Here is a 24,552-nt window from a genome sequence, read left to right as displayed (position 1 = left end):
ATGCTTTTTTAAATTGTTAAGAGCTGGATTCAAATCCTTTTATATTTATTATAATATATTGATCCTAAAAGTATTTTTCCAAAAAATCAATTTTCGTAGTATTCTTTCACAAAGAATAATGGTCCTAAAAAACCTATAGTTTTAAGAAAGTAGACAACTAGGATGCGAATATTGATTGCATATGCTATCTTGATCATTATACATAGTGATATTTGAATAGATGTGTAATCTTTTCTTAGTAATGTAACCAACCACATTGTATTTTTCAATTGAAATTTGCTAAAAGTAAAAAAGTCCATTGTTATTTGCTATGTACCTATGTACAAGTCTCAAGACACATAAAATATCTAAAGATTCTTCATCACAAGAAAATATTGTTTCGTTGTGCTTTCTAAAGGAGATTATTCTTATAGGGAAGCATGACACATATTTGTGTGACCTTGATCAAAAACTAAAATGAGAAGTTTGTCTTTTCCAAATTCTATTATATAATGAGCAATTGAATTACCTTGGAAGGATATAGACACTTCGATAGTACATGCACCAACAACTTGAAAGAGCAAGACAACTTGAAGGCACTTGGACATGCAATGCATGTTATGCTCTAGATGTAATCAACCTAGCTCCAATGAGAAAAAAAATAAAACCATAAGGCATTCAAGATATGTCAAAAATTAGACCTATGACAATATCAAAATTATATTCGTAAAACTAAAATAGTTACAAGATTTTTCTTTATTATATATAGTTTAAAAAGATCACTACTCCAACATGCCTTTAATTTATATTGACTCATAGTGCACGGGCCCCTTTTTTTTTTTTTGATTCACCTATGTTGTCGTTTAATGCATCATTACAATCAATTATGCCACATAAAAAGAAGTACTAATCATGGCATGTTCAAAATAAGAAGCATTCAATGTGTCTAGTATGACTATCCATCTTTCATTTCAAACACCTAGTGGTTGCTTGAATGACTTTTACATCATACAAATTCTACAAAGTCCAAAGATACATGATGTGTTGCAACTTATCATGCTCAATGCAATTCAATTGGTGGAAAATTGACTCTTCATACTTTTACATGAAAGCACAAGAGATTAAGCAAAGTCATGCTACTCTCATGGGAAGGGTTGATGCAATTTCACGTAGAGAGCTTCAAGGTGTTTGAAAATCCATTGAATGAGATGTGGATGAAATAACTTCTATGTTATTGGCAAAAGCATATATAATACTTTGAGCTTTAACATGTAATGCACCAAGCAATTTTGTGAAATTATAATTCCCTTTGTAGATTCCATAAAAACATGCATACAAATGATGACATAAATTATTGGAGTTTAATGTGTTTTAAAACACACTAAATGCTCCAATGTTATCTATTCTATACAAATAGTGAATTATGTTTTCCAAGGGAGTGAAAAACCAATCAAAGCTTTGCAAAATCATAAAAATATAAGGTAGTGTTCCACATTCACTTGAATGGCTCACCAATGATAATAGGTTAATATCATAGGATTTAAACTCATTGAGCATAACAACTAAATTCAATAAACCTAAAGAAGTGAAAAATCAATCATCTTCATCAAAAAGAAAATGTGTTTGATCAATCTACAACACTCCCTCTTCAATTAATTTATTACATTATCAGTTAATAGAGTATTACTTTAGGAATGTCATAACATTATGAAAGTCCATTTCTAAGGTTAATGTTGCAAGAGAGATTGAATAAAACAATGGATTTTTAGAATAAAAATGGTTATGATTTCATAAATTTAAATAGAAAATATTTAGAGATAACTCCACAAGAACAAAGATGCCATCCTTTGTATGAATCCGCACTCTTAGAACTTCAACATGAAAGTAGATATTGTTGATATCCTACATAGCTACAATAGACAAATATTTGTACCTTTCTAAAGCATCATAACATCAACCCTGAGTTTCATTTCTACCTTTTTGTTCAGATAAACAAATTGTGTTCCTCATGCTTTAAACATGGCTTTGTTACGTCAAAATCACCATAATCAAGGAGTTCTACTTTATGCAACAATGTGGCGTTCATCATATGCTTTTCACCGCAACTTTTTATTGCATAATAGATCACACATTTACAAATCCTTTCATTGACACACCAAATGCTTTTGAATTTCTAACTCTCCACTTTATATAAATTTACAACACAAACTCCGAAGCCCTTTGTATGGACTTTCTTGCAACAAGAGAATAAGTTACAAATTGACATTACTTCATCCTTGGCAGGTTGTAAATGACAAACCTTTTGATGTCCTACGAAATCCTTTTCACATTTACGTCAACAATTAAACACTTACAAGGGTTTGCTAGTTGCAATTATGTTGATGAGCCACTAATATCAATATTTTCAAGTGCAACTTACTCCTATAATGTGATTCTATCTTTAAATTCTTATTCAACATTCGCTTTGCAATTTCTTTAGCTATTTCCTATCATTTAGCAAGTAACACACTCAAAATTTTCCTCCCCTTACCAAAACTTTGTTTGGGGCATATGCTTGTTTTTCCTTGTTTGCTTGTAAGCCATTACTTTCATTGGCTATGTAAACACCAAAACAAAATGCTAAAAACAATGATGGCTTGCCTTATGCAATTAGAAAGCATTTGAAATAATCACTATAATTAGCAAGCCAATGCAAAAGCACCAATGCTGACTTGAGGATCATGGCAATGCACCTATTCAAGTTATTAGGTTTAATTTGCGAGCAAAACTACCAGGCATGGACAAATGAGTTGGTGCACTTGATGAAATAAAGTTTCAACTAAACACATGAACACTCACAATATGCTTGTAACACCCACCTCACCTTGCCAATAAAAACTAATCAATTTTCTTGGAGGGCCCATTTCGCTATCTCCCCAGCTCCCTAATGCCAGTTTTTTCAAGGGCCAATGTTTTAAAAAAATTAAATTGGGTGCAAAACGGCATCCCCCTCCATGACGATTTGTGAGAGAGGGGGGATTTGGGGCTATGAAAAAGACACCAAACTCATCAATGCAATAGATTCCTCAAATTTTTTGCTCTCATTTGCCTGTTGTCTTGTGTGAAATGGTTGCCCAGTTTGACATCTCAGAATCTAGACTTTCTCTCTCCTCCCTCTCTCTCCTCTTTCTCTCATATTGCAGTACCATGATATGTAGTAAGCCCTCATGGCTAGGAATGTTTCCTCAAAAATACAGAAAATAGAAGCAGCAAGACATGACAGCTGATATTTTAGACTATCCTGAGACATGCTGGACTGGTTGCATTCCCAATTTTGTTGCATAGATCTTCAGTAAGAATGCCCAAAAAGACTGAAGCTAGAGACCCAAGGTATGGGGGTATAAACAAAAGCATCTAGGAGGGAATGACCCCCACAGTAGAAAGATACAAACATATACACTGATTCAATTCTTAAAAGCCCAATTTACAAAGAGCTTTTTCATGCCATGAATGTTAAAGCACCTCTCCTGCCTCAAGTGCCTTTCTAAAGCAGAAGATGGAAAGCTCTCTTACAGCAGAGGATCTGGAAGCCATCAGTTAATAATATACAGAGGTTGTTTGTGAGAGAGAAGGGGGCAAAAACTCCATCAATGTCACTAGACTTGGACCATACATATGTGTGCTCCAAACAAAAGAAATTCATATTAATAGCACGTCTGTGATAGCCTAGACAGAGTCTTACACTCCACATGCTTTTTGCATGCCTTTAGTTACCTGCATTGAACCCACTCACAGAATAAGGAGCAAATAGATACAGGTCACCTATTGCAAATAGAAAATTTTCTGAGTAGCTAGAAAGTAACACCCAACATGTTTTAAACATTTAATAAACTTAAAGCAACGAGTACATATCCTTGAGAAACTTTCATCACTGTGCGCCTTGATTATGCCTTGTAACTTATTAGATAGTTTGTATTTCTTGTTGAGAACAAGGACCCAAAGTTTGCTTGCATATTAATGTTATAATTCACACTTTGTTTTTAGAGATGGTGCTAAACCCTCAAACGGATCTTTGTCCCTTCTCTCCTCTTCCTCTGCCATCCTCTCCTGCTCCCTACTTTTTCTAACCACTCAGCCCTTAAGACAGCAACCTTCCTGCAAAGATCATGGGGACTGCCACAGCAAAAGACGATCCCAACTTGCTTTAAAGTGAGGCACGTACACACATGGATGCACACTTCATTTTCCAATGCTATGTACAGCATGGATGCCCCTTCCTTCTATCTCAGACACACAGAGCTGATGACTGTGATTTGGATAGACACAAACTCCATACTCAAAGGAGCAAACCAGTTCGGCTACTCATGATAAAGACTGCCTGTACTAAGATAATTTTTTCCCACCTCAAACATGATGAGTTTATCAAATGCCCCTGCTAGATACATTGTCCCATGATTAATCATTGCTTGGTTCCACAGCGCTCATCTGACTGCATGTGGAGATAGCCCGATAGGGTAAAGCCGACTGGACAAGCAGCACACATGGAAGCACATCTATTGTTGCTTTTTGGACTACTACAAAGCATTTGAAATTGAGTGAGCCAAGATGATGCAAAAACAATAGGATGTTAAGAGTCCCTACTAAGATGCACTGGGGGGTATTAACATTATGAGTCAATCATAGTGGGGTTCAAGATCCAAGAGAGATGTCGAAAACGAGACCATCAGCTCTAGGGGTCACTTTTGCAAGGTTGAGATTCTATCACAAGGAAGTGAAATTTCAATGCTTTGCTTAGCGTTCGACTAGCATATGTGAGGTGCAAGTCAGCTATTTCACAATGTAGGACCTTAGACCTCAAGATATCAATCGATGCCGAAGGCAAGAGTTGCAACAAGTTGTACTTGATAGGTACTACGTGGCATTTGGTATCAGAAATTGGCCTAGGTCACTTTATTAGCCACAAGTGCCGATGTGACACTAGAGACTTGACATTAACTAATTGATTAATGCCAATCCAAGGGCCAATGAATGCCTAGGAATACTTGGATGATAAATTGGCTTAGTTGTTGTCTAATCATATTTTTTTTGTGCATGAAATAATTATTAAATTAATTTTCAACATTTAATATTCTGAAAATTAATTTAACATTGCAGGAAATTGCTAGAAAATGGATTAGGAAGGCTACCACTTAACAAAACTTGCCCATGCAAGTGAGGAGAGGCTAGTTGCAGGGGGGGGGGGGAGAGAGAGAGAGAGAGAGAGAGAGACCATTCTGATGTAATAGAAAGTAAGAGATACAGGGAGAATGTTGACCTGATGGTCTATTGTAAATATTCACTACCTAATTCAATTATCTTCACGAAAAAAAGAGACCATTCTGAGTCTAGCCAATAGGAGAAAACTGTTAGACCAAGGGCCAGGTGATCAGGGAGGTTTCCAACCATTAGGATCAGCTTCAAGACCAAGCAACAACAGTTTGAGGCCCCCAAGAACTAGGTGACAGCAATTTTGACCTCAGTGACTTCGGATTGTGGGCTCCTAGTAGTAGGTGATTGCTATACAAGTTGTTGCAGCAGGGCAACTGATTTTTGCCATTTTCTTGCAAAGAAACTCAGAACTGTCTCTCTCCTCTGCATTCTCTCTCATCTTCCAACCAATTCTTAGATTTTCTCAGCAAATTTCAATAGTTCCAACCATTGGAGGTGGAGATTTGGAAGAATCTTTGCTGTAAACCCTGATTTACAATAGAAGTTAGGGTTTGACAGTCACCTCAAGAAGTGTGCTCAAATTTGAAGGCCTAGAGACTTGAACTTCAGTCACTAGAATAGGGAAATCTTAGGAGATTCAAGAGGCCATTTAGCTAATAGTGATTTGGGTTGAATTTGTCACTCAAGAAGCACGGTGAAGGCAATTTTGCCAAGCAAACCAAGGGGGAAATTGGTTATAAAGCTTGCTGATCATTTGTAACAAGGGCCAATTGGAGAGCAAAGGAGATTTTCATAGGAATGTTGTTTGACAACCTAATAAAATAGATGTGTGGAGTGAAGAAATAAGGAAGAAATCGTTCCTTGTCACCTTCACTTGTCAAATTACTAGAGCTAAGATGTCCAACACCCTCCATACATTCTCAAAAGTTTGATTCACAGCTAGATGAAAAGCCAGAATCAGCAGTAATGCCCAATCAAATCAAACTGGCGAGTACCTAAATGTGTTGTGCTTTGATTTGGCAAATAACATACAGAACATCAAAACCACAAAAGGTTGGGTCAGAACTATGAGTTGATGAAATGATTCATGCATGATCCAAACCACCGCTGTAGAGACCATTTGCAAATGCATCTCGAAAGTGTTCCACGCTACTTTGCCGCCAATAATCTATATCATCATTGAGCCACTTCAGTAGCAGAATTAGAAAACCATGTTACAAATAGAATTCCAACTAATCCTCTATATGGACCACCTATCTCCTTACTACTTGTATCTTTGACATTTCCAGATTAGCAGGTATAACTGAAAATACTTGCATGCCTACTAAATAAAGCTATATCTCTCTGTAGAATGGCATTAGAGACAACTGGAAACAAATACAATGCCTCAGAAGTGCAATCTTACTAAGAATCATGTTTACAAATAAGAACTAAGTTTCTCTGTAGTGCTTTTGTATAGAGATTGCTTGCAGAAACAAAAAATTTCTGAGAATATGAAGATGCATATAGTGTGAAGACATACCATTGGTACTTGGCAGCAATCATGACTTCCTCATAATTCACTGCAGCATTATCCCAGCTCAAGTCTTGGGACATGCCCCGTTGCTGTATGCCTCTCCAACTGTCTTTGAACTCCCGGTAAGTCCACAAAGCATTCCCAAGGGCATGAATCATCGCTGATGAATCTGCTCTATCAAAAGTCCACCCTGTGCCTGTGTTAGAATAAGGATCAAATGCTTGCACAGTATCTCTAAGACCACCCACTGCATGTACAACAGGTATTGTGCCATATCGCATGGCATAAAGCTGATTCAGACCACATGGTTCAAATCGTGATGGCATCAACAAGATGTCACATCCAGCAGTTATTCTGTGTGCAGTTCTAACTGAGAAGCCAACCCATCCTCTAACTTTATCACGATGCCGCCCTTCAAAAGAACGCAGCATATTTTCCAAATCATCTCGTCCTGTGCCAAGCATTACCAACTGCAAATCTTGTTCCATCATCCAGGGCATTGCATCAGCAATAATATCCACACCCTTCTGATGGTCAAGCCGACCAATGAAACCAACCATAGGAACATCACTATGAACAGGAAGACCCAACTCTTTCTGTAAAGCAGATTTACAAATTGGCTTTCCTGATTCCAAGCTATTTAGTGAGTAATTGACATATCCATCACCTTTTAGGTGTACATCCAACTCAGGATTCCATTCCTTGTCATCAATACCATTGACAATACCCCTGAGTTTCCAGTTGTGCTCACGAATTACACCATCCAAGCCCCATCCACCTTCTTGAGTCTGACATTCCCATGCATATCCACGACTCACTGCAACAATTCTATGAGCAGTGATGAGACCAGCCATAAAAATATTCATATGTTCTCCCCCAATGGGGTCATACAGACGGAACTTTTCAATATAGTGATCTGGCAGCCCAAGTAATGAATAATCTGATAATGGTCCACGACCCTGCACAGGTGCACATTTAAACAGCCTGAACAGTCAAAGCTTTTGCACACACATCACCTACCACTAAACGAAAACTGTCAACAAAAATCTGGCACTGGTTTCTTTCTACATTTGTGATTAGCCTGATCAGGCACAGCATACGTGTATGAGAATGGAACCACAAAAATGTAACTCATTATACACCAAGACCATTCACCATCAGGTCTATGAGCACAGACACTGCTGCACTGGAAAGAGTAAAACTTGTCTCAAAGGGAAGCTATATATCCTGTGGTGTGATCATTAGTGAGGAAAGTGAAAATTGAGCTACAGATTGACAAACTCAAAAGACAACCAAGATGCAACCAAGCTTTATTATTGCAGCACCATTACTCGAAGTCTGCTGACAAGTGTCCATAGGCCACACGTAAGCATTGCCCCATCCATACTACTGCACGATTTTGGCTCCCTATCAGAAATATGTTGATGAGCAAAGCAATAAAAAGACAATAATTCTTGTCAGGTAGACTTAAATCCGCTCATCTCAAATGGAGGAGGATGTGCACATTGGACAAGCTTGTGTTTTGGACTTTTGAATTACTCACTTGTTTGATCTGATTCACTCACTCATTTGGTTCTATTGCCCTTTTCTAAAATGAAGTGTAGATTTAGGTGTAGATTTAGGATGTATGCTTGGCTTTAATGTTGATGAGTATATTTGTTATATGAAATAGGTAAATCAGGCAGCTCCACTATGTGCCTAGGCTCTTTCTCACCAAGATGAGATGCTGGAGCAAGTAAGCTTCATATGTGTACCTTGGGGTCACTTTCTCAGGACACCAAGATCTCCAAGACTCCATGAGAAGAGCTGCATATGCTAGATTCAGACAAGGATTTGCAGCCCTGGCCCCTTCCTGACCTAGAAAGACAATGCACACAAATCCTAGAAAGACAAAGCTATGGCTTTTTGACATCCTAGTACCACTAGCCTTGATGTACGAAGCTGCTTTTTAAGGGCTTGACCTCTGAAGTGGATGGCAGAATTTGGAAAAACATTTAGATTTGATGATAGCCATGACGATACACAACAAACCATCAGTGCCACATGAGATCATACAACCGGTGCTAGCTGCTGCTCTCACAACAGTTTAGGGTCTCTTCTACGTGCTCATAAACATTCACAAACTACAGAACATGAGTCCCCAATTGGCACTACTCACAGAATGTTGCAAGAGGAGACATAAGATGTAGGTCTACACCAACTAGTACATGGCTAAGGGGCTATGGGGTCCAAATGGATGCACTACCACCACTACAATATATAGCTTGGTTGCACTTACGATGCAACTTAGTCATAGTTTGATCACTTGTTTTTTTTGGATTACAGATGATATAACGCATGTTTAAAGTCAAAATAGCAATGCCATTAGAATATATAAGATAAATGCATGAGGTTACAAGCCAAAATCTCTATGGCATATGCCCGCCACTGCATGCGCAACATGCGCTACAGCTTTACATACATGAAGTGGATACACAAAGACAAGTAGATGTTGGATGGAGAGAAAGGCCTACAATGAGGTACCATTATCATCATCATCACTACCATTTGCATCAGAGTGCTCACCAAGAGAGTCTAAAGATGACTCCTTGGAGGTAGATGGCAAGACACTCTCACACTCTCCTCACTAATCAGGTGACTATCATTATCAAATGACGGCTCCCAAGGCAATGGATCTACATGCAAAGGAGATGTCATCTTGAGGCATGGGATTTGAGCTAGTAGAGCCCCACCTCACATATATTGCAAACCACTCACACCACTCCCCGTCAATGTTGAAGAGCACTGAATGACCAAACCCCTACCACCATCTATCCAAACTCCTCGCCAATGAGCACACTGACTACAAGTGTCACAAGTATCAATTGCTATTAGCTCACTATAGAGCTCTCCAAAGATCAACTCCTCATCAACCTCTTGAAACACACTCGCAACAATGTTCACCATCAACTAGAAGGTATCGACATTCACCTGCACATAAAGGTGAAATTTGTAAATTGTAAAGCATGAAGTTAAAAAATAACAAATTGAACTCAAATATATATCCTTAAGACTTATGGTTTAGTGTTCACCTACTTGGGACTACCCATACTAGGCTGTTAGCCAGTCATTTCCTGGAGAGTCAGTGCCACGTCAGCACAGTACGGCAGAGGAGGTGCCACATCAGCAATGCAGTCGGACTGCACAGTCCGGCAGTTTTCTGCTGTCGGCTGCAATGCAGCCGACCTGATGCTGTTATTTATTATTTACTGGCTATTTAGAGCCGATTCTTGTGGCACACTTGATTAATCATTCTTCAGTGATTTCAGATTCTGATCTTGAAGATCTGTTGGCTGAGACAGACTGTGCGGGCTGACGGAGATCGCGGTCATCAAGTCAAAGACATACGCAGATATTTCTTCTGCCCCCTTGTGTATTTCTGCACTCTTATACAGCATACTTCACCGCAGATTTTCTGCGTTAACATTGTCTCCTCTCTCTCTCTCTCTTCTCTCTGTGTTCACTCTCTCTCAGTCTTTGTCCTTCGCTTCCGCATCGCTGCACTCTGACATGGTATCATAGCGATGAAGATGGACTGACTGAGGGCTGAACCTATCTGAAGAGGAGATTTAGCGCGACACAAGGCTGCGTTTCCAGGTTTCGAGGGCGAGCGGGAGGGCTGCGCATCGGATCAAGGCTGACGCGAGCGGGGATCTGTGGGAAAGGAGTCTAATCGGTGAATTTGCTGCAGATTATTGCTGTTCGAAGGGGAGGAAGGCTGCGTTTGAGGCCTTTCATTGCAGATTTTACCTTTTCATCGCCTCCGGCGGGTGAAGAAGGTTTGGGCAGTGGAGGAATCAATCCTAGAAGGCTGCGTTTTCACAGTCAGAGGCTGCTTTTTGCGTTTGTGCAGGTATTGCAGGTTACATGTCTACAGAGATTGATTTGGAGTTCCAGGCGATCATGGACAGGAAGGTACCTGTCCTATCAGCTCTTCCAACGGATCAAAAGCTTGATGGTGACAATTACCGCATCTGGCGGGTGATGATGTTGACCATTTTAGAGTCTTATGATTTGGCCGAATTGGTGATGAAGGAGATTAACAGGCCCTCGGTGAGGGATGAGTCCAAACTCTCTTTCAATGCTCGTGCAGAGTTGACCAAGGCCTAGTCTCATTGGGACAAATTGAATGCCAAGATTCGATCTTTTCAATTTCTGTCTTACACCACAGCCGTGATAGCTCACATCGAGCACTTGACGGTGGCTTGTGAGATATGGCTGGAGCTCGACCAGATGTACAACCGGATGACCCTGATGAAGAGGGTTTCTTTGGAGGTGCAAATGCAGACTTTGTCCATGAATAAGTCTTCTTCGCTTCGGGAACACATGAACAAGCTTCAACAGCTTCAAATGCAAGTTCAAAATGCGGGGAAGCCTATTTCCTCCGAAGACATGGCGATCGCTTTACTATCCCAGTTGCCGCCACGATTCAGTACTTTTTATTCCGCTCTTATTGCTTCAGGGCGGGAGTCGACTCTTCGGTGGGAAGAGTTGGTTCCTATGGTCTTGGACCAGGAGGAACAATTGAAGGGACAAAATGCTTCCAAATCAGAGGCATTGGTTGATCAAGCCTCTCAGAAGAAGGGAAAGGACCAAAAGAAGAAGAAGGAGAACAACAAATCCAAGAAGGACAAGGAGAAGGAATCAACTTGCCATATTTCTGGAAAGACCGGTCACTGAAAGAAGGATTGTCCAGACAAAGACAAGAAGGATGCCAAGAAGAACATGAAGCACGCTGGAGCGGTGGCTGCACCCTCATCAGTTGCTTTTCTACACTTAGCAATCATTGAGGACTCTACACCGACAACTTTTGATGCTGTGATGACAGCTCCCCAAGCTTGAGAGTGGATTATAGACAGTGGTGCCTCACGGCACATGACTCCTCCTTCTATTGGTGTTGCCCATTTGCGACCTTCACGTGGGCAAATTCTCATTGGAGACAGCTCTTCTGTGTCTATTGCTGCGCAGGGTGAGATGCAGCTTATTCCAGATGGACATGGTGGTACCCACACCTCTAAGGTGTTGCATATGCTAGGATTGGGTTATCATTTATTTTCGGTTCATAAGATTTGTGCTCTTGGCCTCTTGGTGGAGTTTGACAGTGATATTGTTGGAGTCCTTGATCGTGGATCAAGAAAGATTCTCTATGCAGGGTATGAGGAGAATGGAGTCTACAAATTGAAGTCTTCTTCAGCTCTTACTTCTCTTATTCTTACTTCTCAGTCACAGTCCGAGCTATGGCATGCTCAGTTTGGCCACCTGAACTACGAGTACCTTCGAAAGGCGTCACAAGGGTCGTTTGTCCGAGGCTTGCTGGACAGTGTGGTGAGACATCAGCCATGTGTCTCCTATATTCGTGAGAAACTGCATCGGGATGCGATTCCCAAGAAAGCTTCTAGGCGGTCTACTTCACCCATGGAGCTTGTATCTACGGATCCTTGTGGCCCGATGAGGACCGAGTCTCTGAAGGGGAGCTTATACTTCATGTTGATCGTAGATGAATACAGCAGGATGACTTGGGCCTATTTCTTGACTTTGAAGTCGGAGACTTTCTCTCATTTCAAGGATTGGCTTCTTTTTTAGGAGAACCATTCTGGCCGGCGACTGAAGACCTTGCGTTCAGACAAGGAAAGTGAATTTATGTCTAATGAGTTTGCTTGTTTTTGTGCACATAGGGGCATTCACCAGGAGTTTGCTAACACCAACACTCCCCAAGAGAATGGCATTTTGGAGCGGAAGAACCGAAGTGTGATCGAGATGGCACGCACCATGATGGAGCACCGATAAACATCTCAATTTTTGTGGGCCGAGGCAGTGGCTACCGCAGTTCACATCCTTAATCGATCTCCCACTTCGGCCGTTGACAAGATGACACCTTTTGAGGCTTACTTCGGGACTAAGCCTGATGTCTCTTATTTCAGGATCTTTGGGTGTGATGCTTATGTGCACATTCTGAAGACGCAGCGTGATAAGTTCGAGGCGGCTTCCTGACGACACGTTTTTGTTGGCTATAGCTCCCAATCCCAAGGTTATCGTTTGTTTGATCACGTTAAGCGGGATGTCTACACGAGCCGAGATGTGCGGTTCGTGGAAGTACCAGCCACAGAGGGGGTGAGGAGCACCCCGTCCTTGGAGATCCAAGGGAGAGTTGGGCTCTCGAGACAGTTTCTTTGGAGCCAGAGCCTCTTGATGGAGATTCTTCTTCGGATTCAGAGTCTTCTTTTCCACCAGCCACTCCTGAGGAGCTTCCGCCAGTGGATGTTCCTGAGTCTTCAGCAGATGGAGAGCGACGGAGAGAGGTTTGTCCTTCTCCTCGTTGGGCCCGTGACACCCCCGAGATTCAAGGATCGAGGGGGTCCCTAAGGAGTGGGAACCGCAAGATGGACCACGGAGATCACGGAGAAACCAGGCACATTCTTCGGGGCTTGTTTACTCCAACTATTGTTTGTTAACCCGTGTTATACAGGATCGAGAGCCCACTTCAGTGAAAGAGGCTTTGTAATCTGATCATTGGCGGAAGGCCATGGAAGCTGAGTTGGAGGCTATTGAGAGGAATGACACTTGGTCTCTTGCGCCTGGTCCCTCTCACAAGAAGGTGATTGGTGTCAAGTGGGTCTTCAAGACCAAGTACCTTAGCGATGGTTCTTTGGACAAGCACAAGGCTCGCCTTGTTGCTAAAGGTTTTGCTCAGCGCCCAAACATTGATTTCCATAATACTTTTGTCCCCACTACTCATATGGCGACTATTCGAGCTGTTCTTACCTTGGCTGGCCATACAAGATGGCCTGTTTATCAATTGGATGTGAAGTCGGCCTTTCTGAATGGTGATTTGCAGAAGGAGATCTATGTTGAGCTGCCTCCTCGCTTTGGATCCTCGGATGGGAAAGTTTACACGTTGAAGAAGACCTTGTATGGCCTCAAGCAAGCTCTGCGTGCATGAAACGAGAAGATTGACTCATTTCTTCAGTCGAAGTTAGGATATCGGCGCTCCAAGGCTGTGTCAGAGTGCAGCGGTGCGGAAGCGTAGGACTGAGAGAGAGAGAACGCAGAGAGAGAAGGGAGAGAAAGAGACAGTGTACACTGAAGATCTGTTGTATAAAGAATGCTGAATACAAAGATATACACGGCGCAGTGCGCTGGACTGCGTGTCTCCACCTCGACGATGCGACCTGCTGTCCACCTCGAAGTCTGCTGCAGTCTGCACTGTCTGCTGTCTGAAATCTGCGAACAGAGACAGAAATCTGCACGGCACCGGTCTGTAATCTGCGACAGAGAATCGTGGCCAGACTGCTGAAAACGTCAGCAATAAATAGGCGAAAAACCACCTAGAACGGGGCGCCAAAATAGGGCGCAGCCTGGAATAAAATGGCTGCAGGCAGTCGGACTGCCACGTGGCAGTCCGACTGCTGCAGGTCCGACTGCAGCAGTCCGACTAGACTGCACCTGCCTGGCTGTGATCCTCTCTAACACCCCCTCTCAGAGCCTGGGCAGGGCAGAAGCCTGAGGGATCTGGAATGTTGCCGAAGTAGAGCCTGAGGAAGCGCCTTCGTAAACAAATCCGCAAGATTGTCCTCCGTCTTGCAATACTCCACAGTGATGGTCTCATCCAGAAGCTTTTCTCGGATGAAGTGGTACTGAATCTCAATGTGCTTCGTCCGGGCATGAAAAACAGGGTTCCTCGCCAAGGCAATGCAACTTTCATTGTCACATCGCAGCAATGTAGGACGAGTCTGGGGGCACCCAAGCTCCTCCAACAATCTCCGAAGCCACACAACCTCGCATGTGGTGGAAGATGCGGCCCGATACTCCGCCTCAGTAGACGAAAGGGCTACCGTGGGCTGCTTCTTGCTACTCCATGAAATAACACCTACACCCAAAGTAAAACAGTAACCTGTTGTAGACCGCCTGTGGTCCACGTCACCGGCCCAATCCGAGTCGCTCCAACCTGCAAGTACAAGATCTGACCCATCTATCCCTGCGGGGTAATGAATCCCCAAATCAGACGTCCCCCTCAGATACCGAAGTATCCTCTGAGCAGCCTGCCAATGCACCGTCTTAGGTTCACTCATGAACCCTGCCAAGAGTCCAACAGCAAAACATAGATCAACCCTGGTGTTGAGAAGCCAAATCAAAGACCCTATCAACTGTCGATAGCGGGAAGCATCTGCCAAAGGAGAAGCTGAATGGGAAGTGGCCTTCCAGTTCGGATCCATAGGAGTAGAGAGGGCCCGACAATCTTCCATCTCAAAAGACACCAAGAGCTCCTGTACATATCTCTGCTAGGAGAGAAAGATCCCCCTCTGAGACTGATAAATCTCATGGCCTAAAAAGAAATGGAGTAGCCCCAAATCCGTCATCTCGAACGTCCGATGTAAAGCTGACTTTGTCTCCTGGACCTGCTGTGCATCATCACCTGTGACAATCAAATCATCAACATATAATACAAACAGCACACAACCTTCCCCGGAAGTGTGAACATACAGCTGCGGATCGGCTTTGGACCGCCGATATCCCAACTGAGTTTGGAGGAACGAATCAATCTTCTCGTTCCAAGCTCGCGGGGCCTGCTTGAGACCATACAGGGCCTTCTTCAACCTGTAGACTTTCCCATCTGAAAAACCAAAGCCAGGAGGCTGCTCAACGTAGATCTCCTCCTTCAAATCACCATTCAGGAAGGCCGACTTCACATCCAGCTGATAAACAGGCCATCTCCTATGGCCAGCCAAAGCAAGAACAGCTCTAATGGTTGCCATACGAGCTGTAGGGGCAAAGGTGTCATGACAGTCAATCCCTGGGCGCTGGGCAAAACCCTTAGCAACAAGGCGAGCCTTGTGCTTATCCAAAGTACCATCACTGAGATATTTGGTCTTGAAGACCCACTTGACTCCAATCACCTTCTTCTTCGGGGGGCGTGGCACAAGTGACCAAGTGCCATTCCTCTCAATAGCCTCCAACTCAGCTTCCATAGCTTTCTTCCATGGGGCGGACTGTAAAGCCTCCTTCACGGAGGTGGGCTCTCGATCCTGCATAACTCGGGACATCAAACAATAATTGGAGCAAACAAGCTCCGAAGAATGCGCCTGGAGCCTCCGTGACCGCCGCGGACCATCCTGCGGTCCCCACTCCTCAGGAACCCCCTCGATCCCTGAATCACGGAGTGTGTCACGGGCCCAGCGAGGAGGAGGCCGAACCTCCCCTCGTCGTTCTCCATCAGTAGAAGACTCTGGAATGTCCACCGGTGGTAACTCCTCAGAAGGATCCGGTGGAACAGTAGGCTCTGTGTCAGAAACAGAATCATAATCAAACGGCACAGGCTCCAATGGAACTGTAGAAGGAGCCAAACTCTCCCCTGGATCTCCAAGAACGGGGTGCTCCTCACCCGTTGAAGAAGCCGGAACCTCCACAAACCGCACATCACGGCTAGTATATACATCCCACTTGACGGGATCATACAGTCGGTAGCCTTGGGACTGGGAGCTGTAGCCAACAAATACCTGTTTGCGGAAAGCCGCTTCGAATTTGTCACGGTGAGCTTTGGGAATGTGAACATAGGCATCACACCCAAAGACCCGAAAGTAAGAAACATCTGGCTTCGACCCAAAATACGCCTCAAATGGAGTCATCCCTTCCACGGCCGAAGTAGGAGATCGATTAAGGATGTGGACTGCAGTAGCCACAACCTCGGCCCACAGAACCTGGGGGTCTGTCGGTGCTCCATCATGGTGCGCGCCATCTCGATCACACTGCGGTTCTTCCATTCGAGAATACCATTTTCTTGTGGAGTATTGGTATTGGCAAACTCCTGGTGAATTCCTCTATCTGCACAAAACCGAGCAAATTCATTAGACACAAATTCACCTCCCTTGTCGGATCGCAAGGTCTTCAACTTCCGGCCTGATCGGTTCTCCTCAAAGAGAAGCCAATCCTTGAAGTGCGAGAAAGCTTCTGACTTTAGTGCCAAAAAGTAGGCCCATGTCATCCTGCTATAGTCATCCACGATCAGCATGAAGTACGAGCTCCCACGCAGGGACTCATTCCTCATAGGGCCACATAGATCCGTAGATACTAACTCCATCGGTGAAGTAGACCGCCGCGAAGCGGTGTGGGGAATGGCATCTCTATGCTGCTTCCCCCGTATGCAGGAGACACATGGCTGCTGGCTCACCACTATATCCGGCAACCCTCGAACAAGCTGTCCCCGTGACGCCTTCCGAAGATAGTCATAGTTTAGGTGACCAACCCTAGCATGCCATAACTCTGACTGAGACTGTGAGGTAAGAAGAAGAGTAGAAAGGGCAGTGGAAGACTTCAGTTTGTAAATGCCGTTCTCCTCATATCCAGATGATAGAACCTTCCTCGATTCACGATCAAGGACTCGCACTGTAGAACTGTCAAACTCCACCAAAAGACCAAGGGAGCAAATCTTATGAACTGAAAGGAGATGGTACCCTAATCCTGGTACATGCAAAACCTCTGAGGTATGGGTGCCACCTCGTCCATCCGGAATAAGCTGCATCTTACCCCGACCTGCAATAGAAACAGAAGAGCTGTCTCCAATGAGAACCTGCCCACGCGAAGGTCGCAGCTGGGCAACACCATCTGATGAAGGAGTCATGTGCCGTGAGGCACCACTATCAATAATCCACTCTCGAGATTGGGAAGCCGCCATCGCAGCATCAGAAGCATTCAGTGAAGCGTCCTCAATGACAACTAAGTGTAGAAATGCAGCTGATGAGGGTGCAGCCACCGCTCCAGAATCCTTGGTTTCCTTCTTCTTGGTGTCCTTCGAGTCTTTATCAGGGCAATCCTTCTTCCAATGGCCAGTCTTTCCACAAATATGGCATGTGGAGTCTTTGTCCTTGTCCTTCTCCTTGTCCTTCTTGGACTTGTTATCCCCCTTCTTCTTCTTTTGGTCCTTCCCCTTCTTCTGAGAGGCTTGACCTGTCAACGCCTCCGACTTGGAAGCATTCTGTCCCTTTAACTGTTCCTCTTGGTCCAAGACCATAGGAACCAACTCCTCCCACCGAAGAGTAGACTCTCGCCCCGAAGCAATAAGGGCATAGTAAAATGTACCGAATCGTGGCGGCAACTGGGACAATAGTGTGATCGCCATGTCTTCGGAGGAGATCAGCTTCCCCGCATTCTGAACCTGCATCTGTAGCTGCCTTAGCTTGTTAATGTGTTCCCTTAGCGAAGAAGACTTATTGACGGACAAGGTCCGCATCTGTACCTCCAAAGAAACCCTCTTCATCAGGGTCATCCGATTGTACATTTGATCAAGCTCCAGCCATATCTCACGAGCCACCGTCAAGTGCTCGATGTGAGCGATCACGGCTGTAGTGCATGATAGAAAGAGAAAGGATCGAATCCTGGCGTTCAATTTGTCCCAATGAGACTGGGCCCTGGCCAACTCCGCACGAGCATCGGAAGAGAGTTTGGACTCATCTCTTACCGAAGGCCGGTCAATATCTTCCTGTACCAACTCCGCCAAATCATAGGACTCCAGAATGGCCAACATCATAACGCGCCAAATGCGGTAGTTGTCGCCGTCGAGCTTCTGATCTGTAGGAAGAGCCGGTAGGACAGGCACCTTCCGGTCCATAATCGCCTGGAACTCCAAGTCCATCTCTGTAGACATCTTCACCTGCAATGCCTTCTCAAACGCAAAAGCAGCCCCCTCTGACTGAGTAGACTCAGCCTGCTAAGGCTCTTCAGCGTCCCGAAGCTCCTTCACCCGCCGGAGGCGATGAAAAAGCAAAACCTGCACTTTTAGGTTGAAAACTCAAACTTTCTCCGCGTCAAACAGCAGTAAACAGCAACAAATCCACCACCTGTACTCCTTTCCTCTGTGCCCACACTCGTTTCAGCCTTGTTCCAAGGCGCAGCCCTCCTGTCTGCCCTTAAACGCAAAAAACGCAAATTTGTGTCGCGATGGAAACTCCTCTTCAGGTTGATTCTGCGCTCAGTCAGCCCTCAAACACTGCTCTGATACCATGTCAGAGTGCAGCGGTGCGGAAGCGTAGGACTGAGAGAGAGAGAACGCAGAGAGAGAAGGGAGAGAAAGAGACAGTGTACACTGAAGATCTGCTGTATAAAGAATGCTGAATACAAAGATATACACGGCGCAGTGCGCTGGACTGCGTGTCTCCACCTCGACGATGCGACCTGCTGTCCACCTCGAAGTCTGCTGCAGTCTGCACTGTCTGCTGTCTAAAATCTGCGAACAAAGACAGAAATCTGCACAGCACCGGTCTGTAATCTGCGACAGAGAATCGTGGCCAGACTGCTGAAAACGTCAGCAATAAATAGGCGAAAAACCACCTAGAACGGGGCGCCAAAATAGGGCGCAGCCTGGAATAAAATGGCTGCAGGCAGTCGGACTGCCACGTCAGTCCGACTGGACTGCACCTGCCTGGCTGTGATCCTCTCTAACAGGCTGATCCGCAGCTTTATGTGCACACTTCCGCGGTTGGTCATGTGTTGTTTGTATTGTACGTTGATGATTTGATTTTGACAAGGGATCATGCACAGAAGGTCTGAGAGACCAAGATAGCTTTACATCAGGCATTCGAGATGACGGATTTGGACCTTCTTCATTTCTTCTTGGGTCACCAGATTTATCAGTCTCAAAGGAGGATTTTCATCTCTCAGCAGAGGTACATTCAAGAGCTCTTGGTGACTTTTGAGATGAAGACTTGTCGGCCCATTACTACTCCTATGGATCCGAATTGGAAGGCCACTTCACACTCAGACTCTCCCGTGATGGATGCTTCACGCTACCATCAGTTGATTGGATCCTTGATTTGGCTTCTCAACACTCGTATTGATGTTTGCTTTGCTGTGGGTCTTTTGGCAGGGTTCATAACGGAACCCAAACAGGTGCATTGGCAGGCTGCCCTGAGGATTCTTCGGTATTTGAGGGGAACCTCTGACTTCGGGATTTCTTATCCCGCAGGTACAGATGCTTCAAATCTGGTTCCTGTAGGTTGGAGTGACTCGAATTGGGCTGACAATGTGGACCACCGATGGTCTACTACAGGCTATTGTTTTATCTTGGGTATAGGTGTTATCTCTTGGAGTAGCAAAAAGCAACCCACGGTAACCCTTCTTCTACTGAGGCGGAGTATCAGGCTGCGTCTTTCACCACATCTAAGGTAGTGTGGCTTTGAAGATTGTTGGAGGAGCTTGGCTGCCCCCAGACTCGTCCTACTCTTATGCGGTGCGACAATGAGAGTTGCATTGCCTTGGTATGGAATCCAGTATTCCATGCCCAGACGAAGCACATTGAGATCCAGTATCACTTCATTCGGGAGAAACTTCTAGATGGAACCATTGATGTGGAGTATTGCAAGACAGAGGATAATCTTACAGATTTGTTTACGAAGGTGCTTCCCAGGCTCTTCTTTGACAACAATCCCGATCCCTCTGTCTTTTCACCCGTCCAAGATCTGAGAGGGGGTGTTAGCCAATCATTCCCTGGACGGTCAATGCCACATCAGCACAGTACGGCATAGGAGGTGCCGCGTCAGCAGTGTAGTCGGACTGCACAGTCGGCCAATTTTTTGTTGTCGGCTGCATTTAATGCAGCCGACCTGATATTGTTATTTATTATTTCTTGGCTATTTATAGCCGATTCTTGTGGCACACTTGATTAATCATTCTTCAATGATTTCAGATTCTGATCTTGAAGATCTGTTGGCTGAGACAGACTGTGCTCGGGCTGACGGAGATCGAGGTCATCAAGTCGACATACGCAGATATTTCCTCTGCCCCCTTGTGTATTTCTGCACTCTTATACAGCATACTACACCGCAGATTTTCTCTGTTTACACTGTCTCCTTTTCTCTCACCGTCTCTTCTCTCTGTGTTCACTCTCTCTCAGTCTTTGTCCTATGCTTCCGCATCGCTGCACTCTGACATAGGCACCACCCACATCATGCACAGGTCAATAGACTAGCTACTCTAACAATCGTGTGTACAAAGGAATAGGCACTCCAGTTCTCTCACATAAGTCAATTGTGAATCTTCGTATGTACGAGGGAAAAGGCACTCCAATTCTCTCACATGCACCAGAGGACCAATCCTAGGCAAGGACTCTCATGGTTAAGGGCTGAGGAGTCTCTAGTGCATAGCTAAAATTCTACCACCAAAAGAGGCTTTACAAGTGAACCTCTTCTTCAATAAGTGGGAGAAGCAAATGACACATATCCTCTCTAATCTACATAGCACCCATGTTACATTAATAAATGTAACTTATGGGGAGATAAGCGAGAGGGATGACCGTCCGAGGGCATTGGGCACCCGAACGGGGTCAAGGGGTGCCTAGAGAGTAAGTGAGTCTAAGGATAGTATAACTCACCTGAAGGTGACGCCTGGCAGTGCAGTCGGATCAGGATAAGGAAGCCAGCAACCTTCTAGGCGAGGCTGGGTGGTGAATCAAAGGATCTCTCTCGTGCTGTTGAGACTGGAACAGCGGGGGCACTTAACTGAATCTCAGACATCAACACAGGTGTTATCTTACACTGGTATCAGAGCCGTTGGGCTACATTTTCTTGGAAAGAGTCAAAAGGGCTTTCGTCTTCCTCTGCAATCACGAAGTGTGAGAGGGTTACGTCAGTCGTCGCCCTTCCGGACTGGAGCCTAAATCCAACGCCTTAGAAGTTTCCGTGTTGGCGGGCTTTTTCGGAAGAGCCATTGGGCCCCATCTTAGCCTAATGCGGATGCTTTCGTGTTGGCGATATCTGCAGAACTGGCGGTGGTTATCACGCTAGTCTCACACACTAGAGGTCCCCAGTTCGAGTCTGGATTCAAATCTGTGTGGGCGTTGCCTGACAGATTACGTCTGTGTTGTCGCCTGACAGATTACGTCCGTGTTGGCGTCGTGGCCAGAGTTCGTGTACTTGGCGTGGACGACAATATGGTGCAAGTCGGGTGAAGTCCCGTTTTTTGTTAATCCCCTCCTTATCCTATGTTCCTGCCCGACAGACCTTATTTCAATGCGACCTGCACAGATTGGAGGAAAGTCGAACTGTTCCTCGCGCTTTTGCTATCACTAGGCTATAAAGGCCATCGACATCTGCCCTCTTACTGTAAATAGGGAAGTACCTCATCTTGTACGCAAATTTCTTATATTTGCTTTTTAATTCCAATGTATTATGGAGGGCAAAGAGAAAAAGGGGGTAACCAAAGATTCTAGTTCTGGGGACCATCCTATGGTGGATCCCCATGAAATGGAAATTCAAGAAGAATAATGGGAAGAATTTTTTGCTACACGAGAACAATTTGATGATTTAACTACTCGTGTGCAACCACAGGGGGTTCAAATGGAGTTGCTAACTCAAGCACTCACAGAAATAAAATCTCAATTAGCCTTATTATTAGAAAGGGATAAAAATAAGGTAGAAATCTCAGACATTCCATCTTCATCGAAAGATCTAGATGTGATTATGCGAGATCCTAGGGAACCCCACCAAAAGCTGAGGGATAACCCAGTGTTAAAAGATATGAAACCCCCTCAGTTTCATGGGGAGGAAAAAGACAGAAATAAAGATACTATCTTTAATTTTCTCCAAAAATGGGAGGATTTGCACAAACTTAAGAATACTCCACCACATCTCCAAGTACTGGAGGCCAGTTTATCCTTGGCGCCAAAGGCATATAAATGGTGGAGAACTTTAAAGGAGGCAAATAAAATACCTAAAACTTGGGCTAAATTTGAATCGGTCTTTTTGAAAGAATTCCTTCCTCAAAATGAAATGGAAAGAAATTGGGAAGATTGGGATTATGTCAGACAAAAGGTAAGACCTTTGCTGACATATCTCAAGGAGTAACATGAGATAATCCTCAAATTGGAAGGAATAGATGAATTTCAAAATACGAGGATTCATAAGGGGACTGGATAAGGCCTGTAAAAAGGAAGTAAAAAGGAGTTCACCCAAGACGCTTGAAGAGGCAATTAAATTTGCATTAATCAATGAAGATAATATGCGTCTAGATGCACTCACTAGTCTCATTGATACGGAGCCCAAGACTAAGGAATTTGAAGCCTCAAAATTTGTAGGCAAAGTTAAAAGGAAAATGCCATTTCTTAAGGGCAAGAAACAACCCTTTGAAAAGAAACAATATGTAAGGCCAAAGTTAAGCCAAGATGACTTTGATAAAGCTAAAAAAGAAAGGCTGTGTTTCAATTGCCTATCCCCTAACCATGCTGCTTGGAATTGCTCTCAAAGGAAAAAGGGGAAAGATAAAGGAAAGGATAAGGACAAGGGCAAGGGAAAAGATAAGCAAATCCATGTAGTGCAGACCCTGGAATTAAAGGGGCATGAAAAGTATAAATCTTTAGAGTTCTTGCACAAGGATGTACAACACAGGTGTTGTATGTCAACTTCTATGTGGCAGCCTACTTTCGGGCCACATGATTTAGTTAGAGTGCATGGATTGATAGCAGAAAAGAGGATTAGTCATGATTGATGACTCTACCACCCACAATTTCATAAATTATGCACTCGTCAAAAAATTGAAACTTTCCCCAACAAAAGAGTGAGCATAAATATGTTGTTTGTATAATGCAAGGTCAGGATAATAAAATATGGGATACAATGGTATCCAATTTGGAAATCGAGATCCAAGGATATAAAGATAAGCTTGATTTCCAAATTATGAATATGCAAAGAGCTGATATTGCTTTAGGGAGGGAGTGGCTATGTGGATTGGAACCATCCTTAAAATGTAGTTATCATCATAATACACTCGAATTTGAAAGGGATGGTAAGACTTTTGTGATTCAAGGTGAACATGAAGCATCTGATAACCCTTTGTTGTATTCCATTGAATTTCAGAAGCTGATAAAGAAGGAAGCTTGTGAGGTATATATATTATGGTCCCTTCCTATACAAAACACTTTTATTTTCTGTAATATAAAGCAACAATTTTCTTATGTTTGTGAGTTGAATGTAAGTAATGAATTAAGTGGTTTGTTACATGAATTTAAAGATGTGTTTACTTCTGATTTACCAAGTGGCCTTCCACCAGATAGGGGTGATGTAAATCACCCAATTGACATCGATAAGGATACACGCCCTATTTGTAAACCACCTTATAAACTAAGCGAAACACAACATCAAGAAGTTGAAAGACAAATTAAAGATTACCTTGATAAAGGGTTTATACAACCCAACAATCCACCTTGGGCTTCGCCAATTTTATTGGTGAAGAAAAAATATGGTTCTACGCGACTTTGTGTTGATTATAGAGCACTTAATAAGATAACGGTGAAGAATAAATTTCCTATGCCCAGAATGGAGGATCTTTTTGATCAATTACAAGGGGCAAAATTATTCACAAAAATAGACTTAAGATCAAGCTATCACTAAGTAAGAATTAAGGCACAGGATGTTCCTAAGACAGCATTTCGTACTAGATATGGGCATTATGATTTTTAGGTAATGCCTTTTGGCCTCACTAATGCACTAGCTACTTTTATCAAGATGATAAATAGTGTATTACGGCCCTATCTAGGACACTTTGTAGTAGTCTTCTTGGATAATATCTTGATCTTTAGTAAATCAAGAGGAGAACATTTGGAACACTTACAATTAGTATTCCAATTGTTAAGAACACATTCCCTTTATGCGAAGAAAACTAAATGTGAATTATTTGCACAAGAGGTCAAATATTTGGGGCATATTATCTCGAAAGAGAGAATCAAGATGGATCCAAAAAAAGTAAGGGCAATTATTGAATGGCCATCTCCAAGGAACCTAGAAGAGCTGCAAATCTTCCTAGGTTTATCTAGATTTTATTGTAGATTCATTCGAGATGCCAGTGATAAG

The 24,552-nt window shown here is 43.6% G+C and overlaps 1 protein-coding gene across 1 annotated transcript in view; it reads right to left on the bottom strand.

The window, feature by feature from the left end:
* Positions 1-3,171: 3,171 nt before the first annotated feature.
* SS2 (starch synthase 2) overlaps positions 3,172-24,552 on the bottom strand; it is a 76,486-nt gene continuing 55,105 nt past the window's right edge. The window contains exons 9-10 of the mRNA XM_087693376.1: positions 6,689-7,641; positions 3,172-3,732 (exon numbers count right to left, since the gene is read on the bottom strand). Coding sequence (XP_087549502.1) covers positions 3,729-3,732; positions 6,689-7,641 — 957 coding nt within the window. The 3' untranslated portion in view covers positions 3,172-3,728. The remainder of the gene's footprint in view (positions 3,733-6,688; positions 7,642-24,552) is intronic.

The sequence above is a fragment of the Lygodium microphyllum genome, chromosome 14 (genome assembly GCF_053477565.2).
Source record: "Lygodium microphyllum isolate KBCC chromosome 14, Lygodium_microphyllum_v1.1.10, whole genome shotgun sequence".
Taxonomy (NCBI): domain Eukaryota; kingdom Viridiplantae; phylum Streptophyta; class Polypodiopsida; order Schizaeales; family Lygodiaceae; genus Lygodium; species Lygodium microphyllum.
This window is presented reverse-complemented; position numbering and strand designations above follow the sequence as displayed.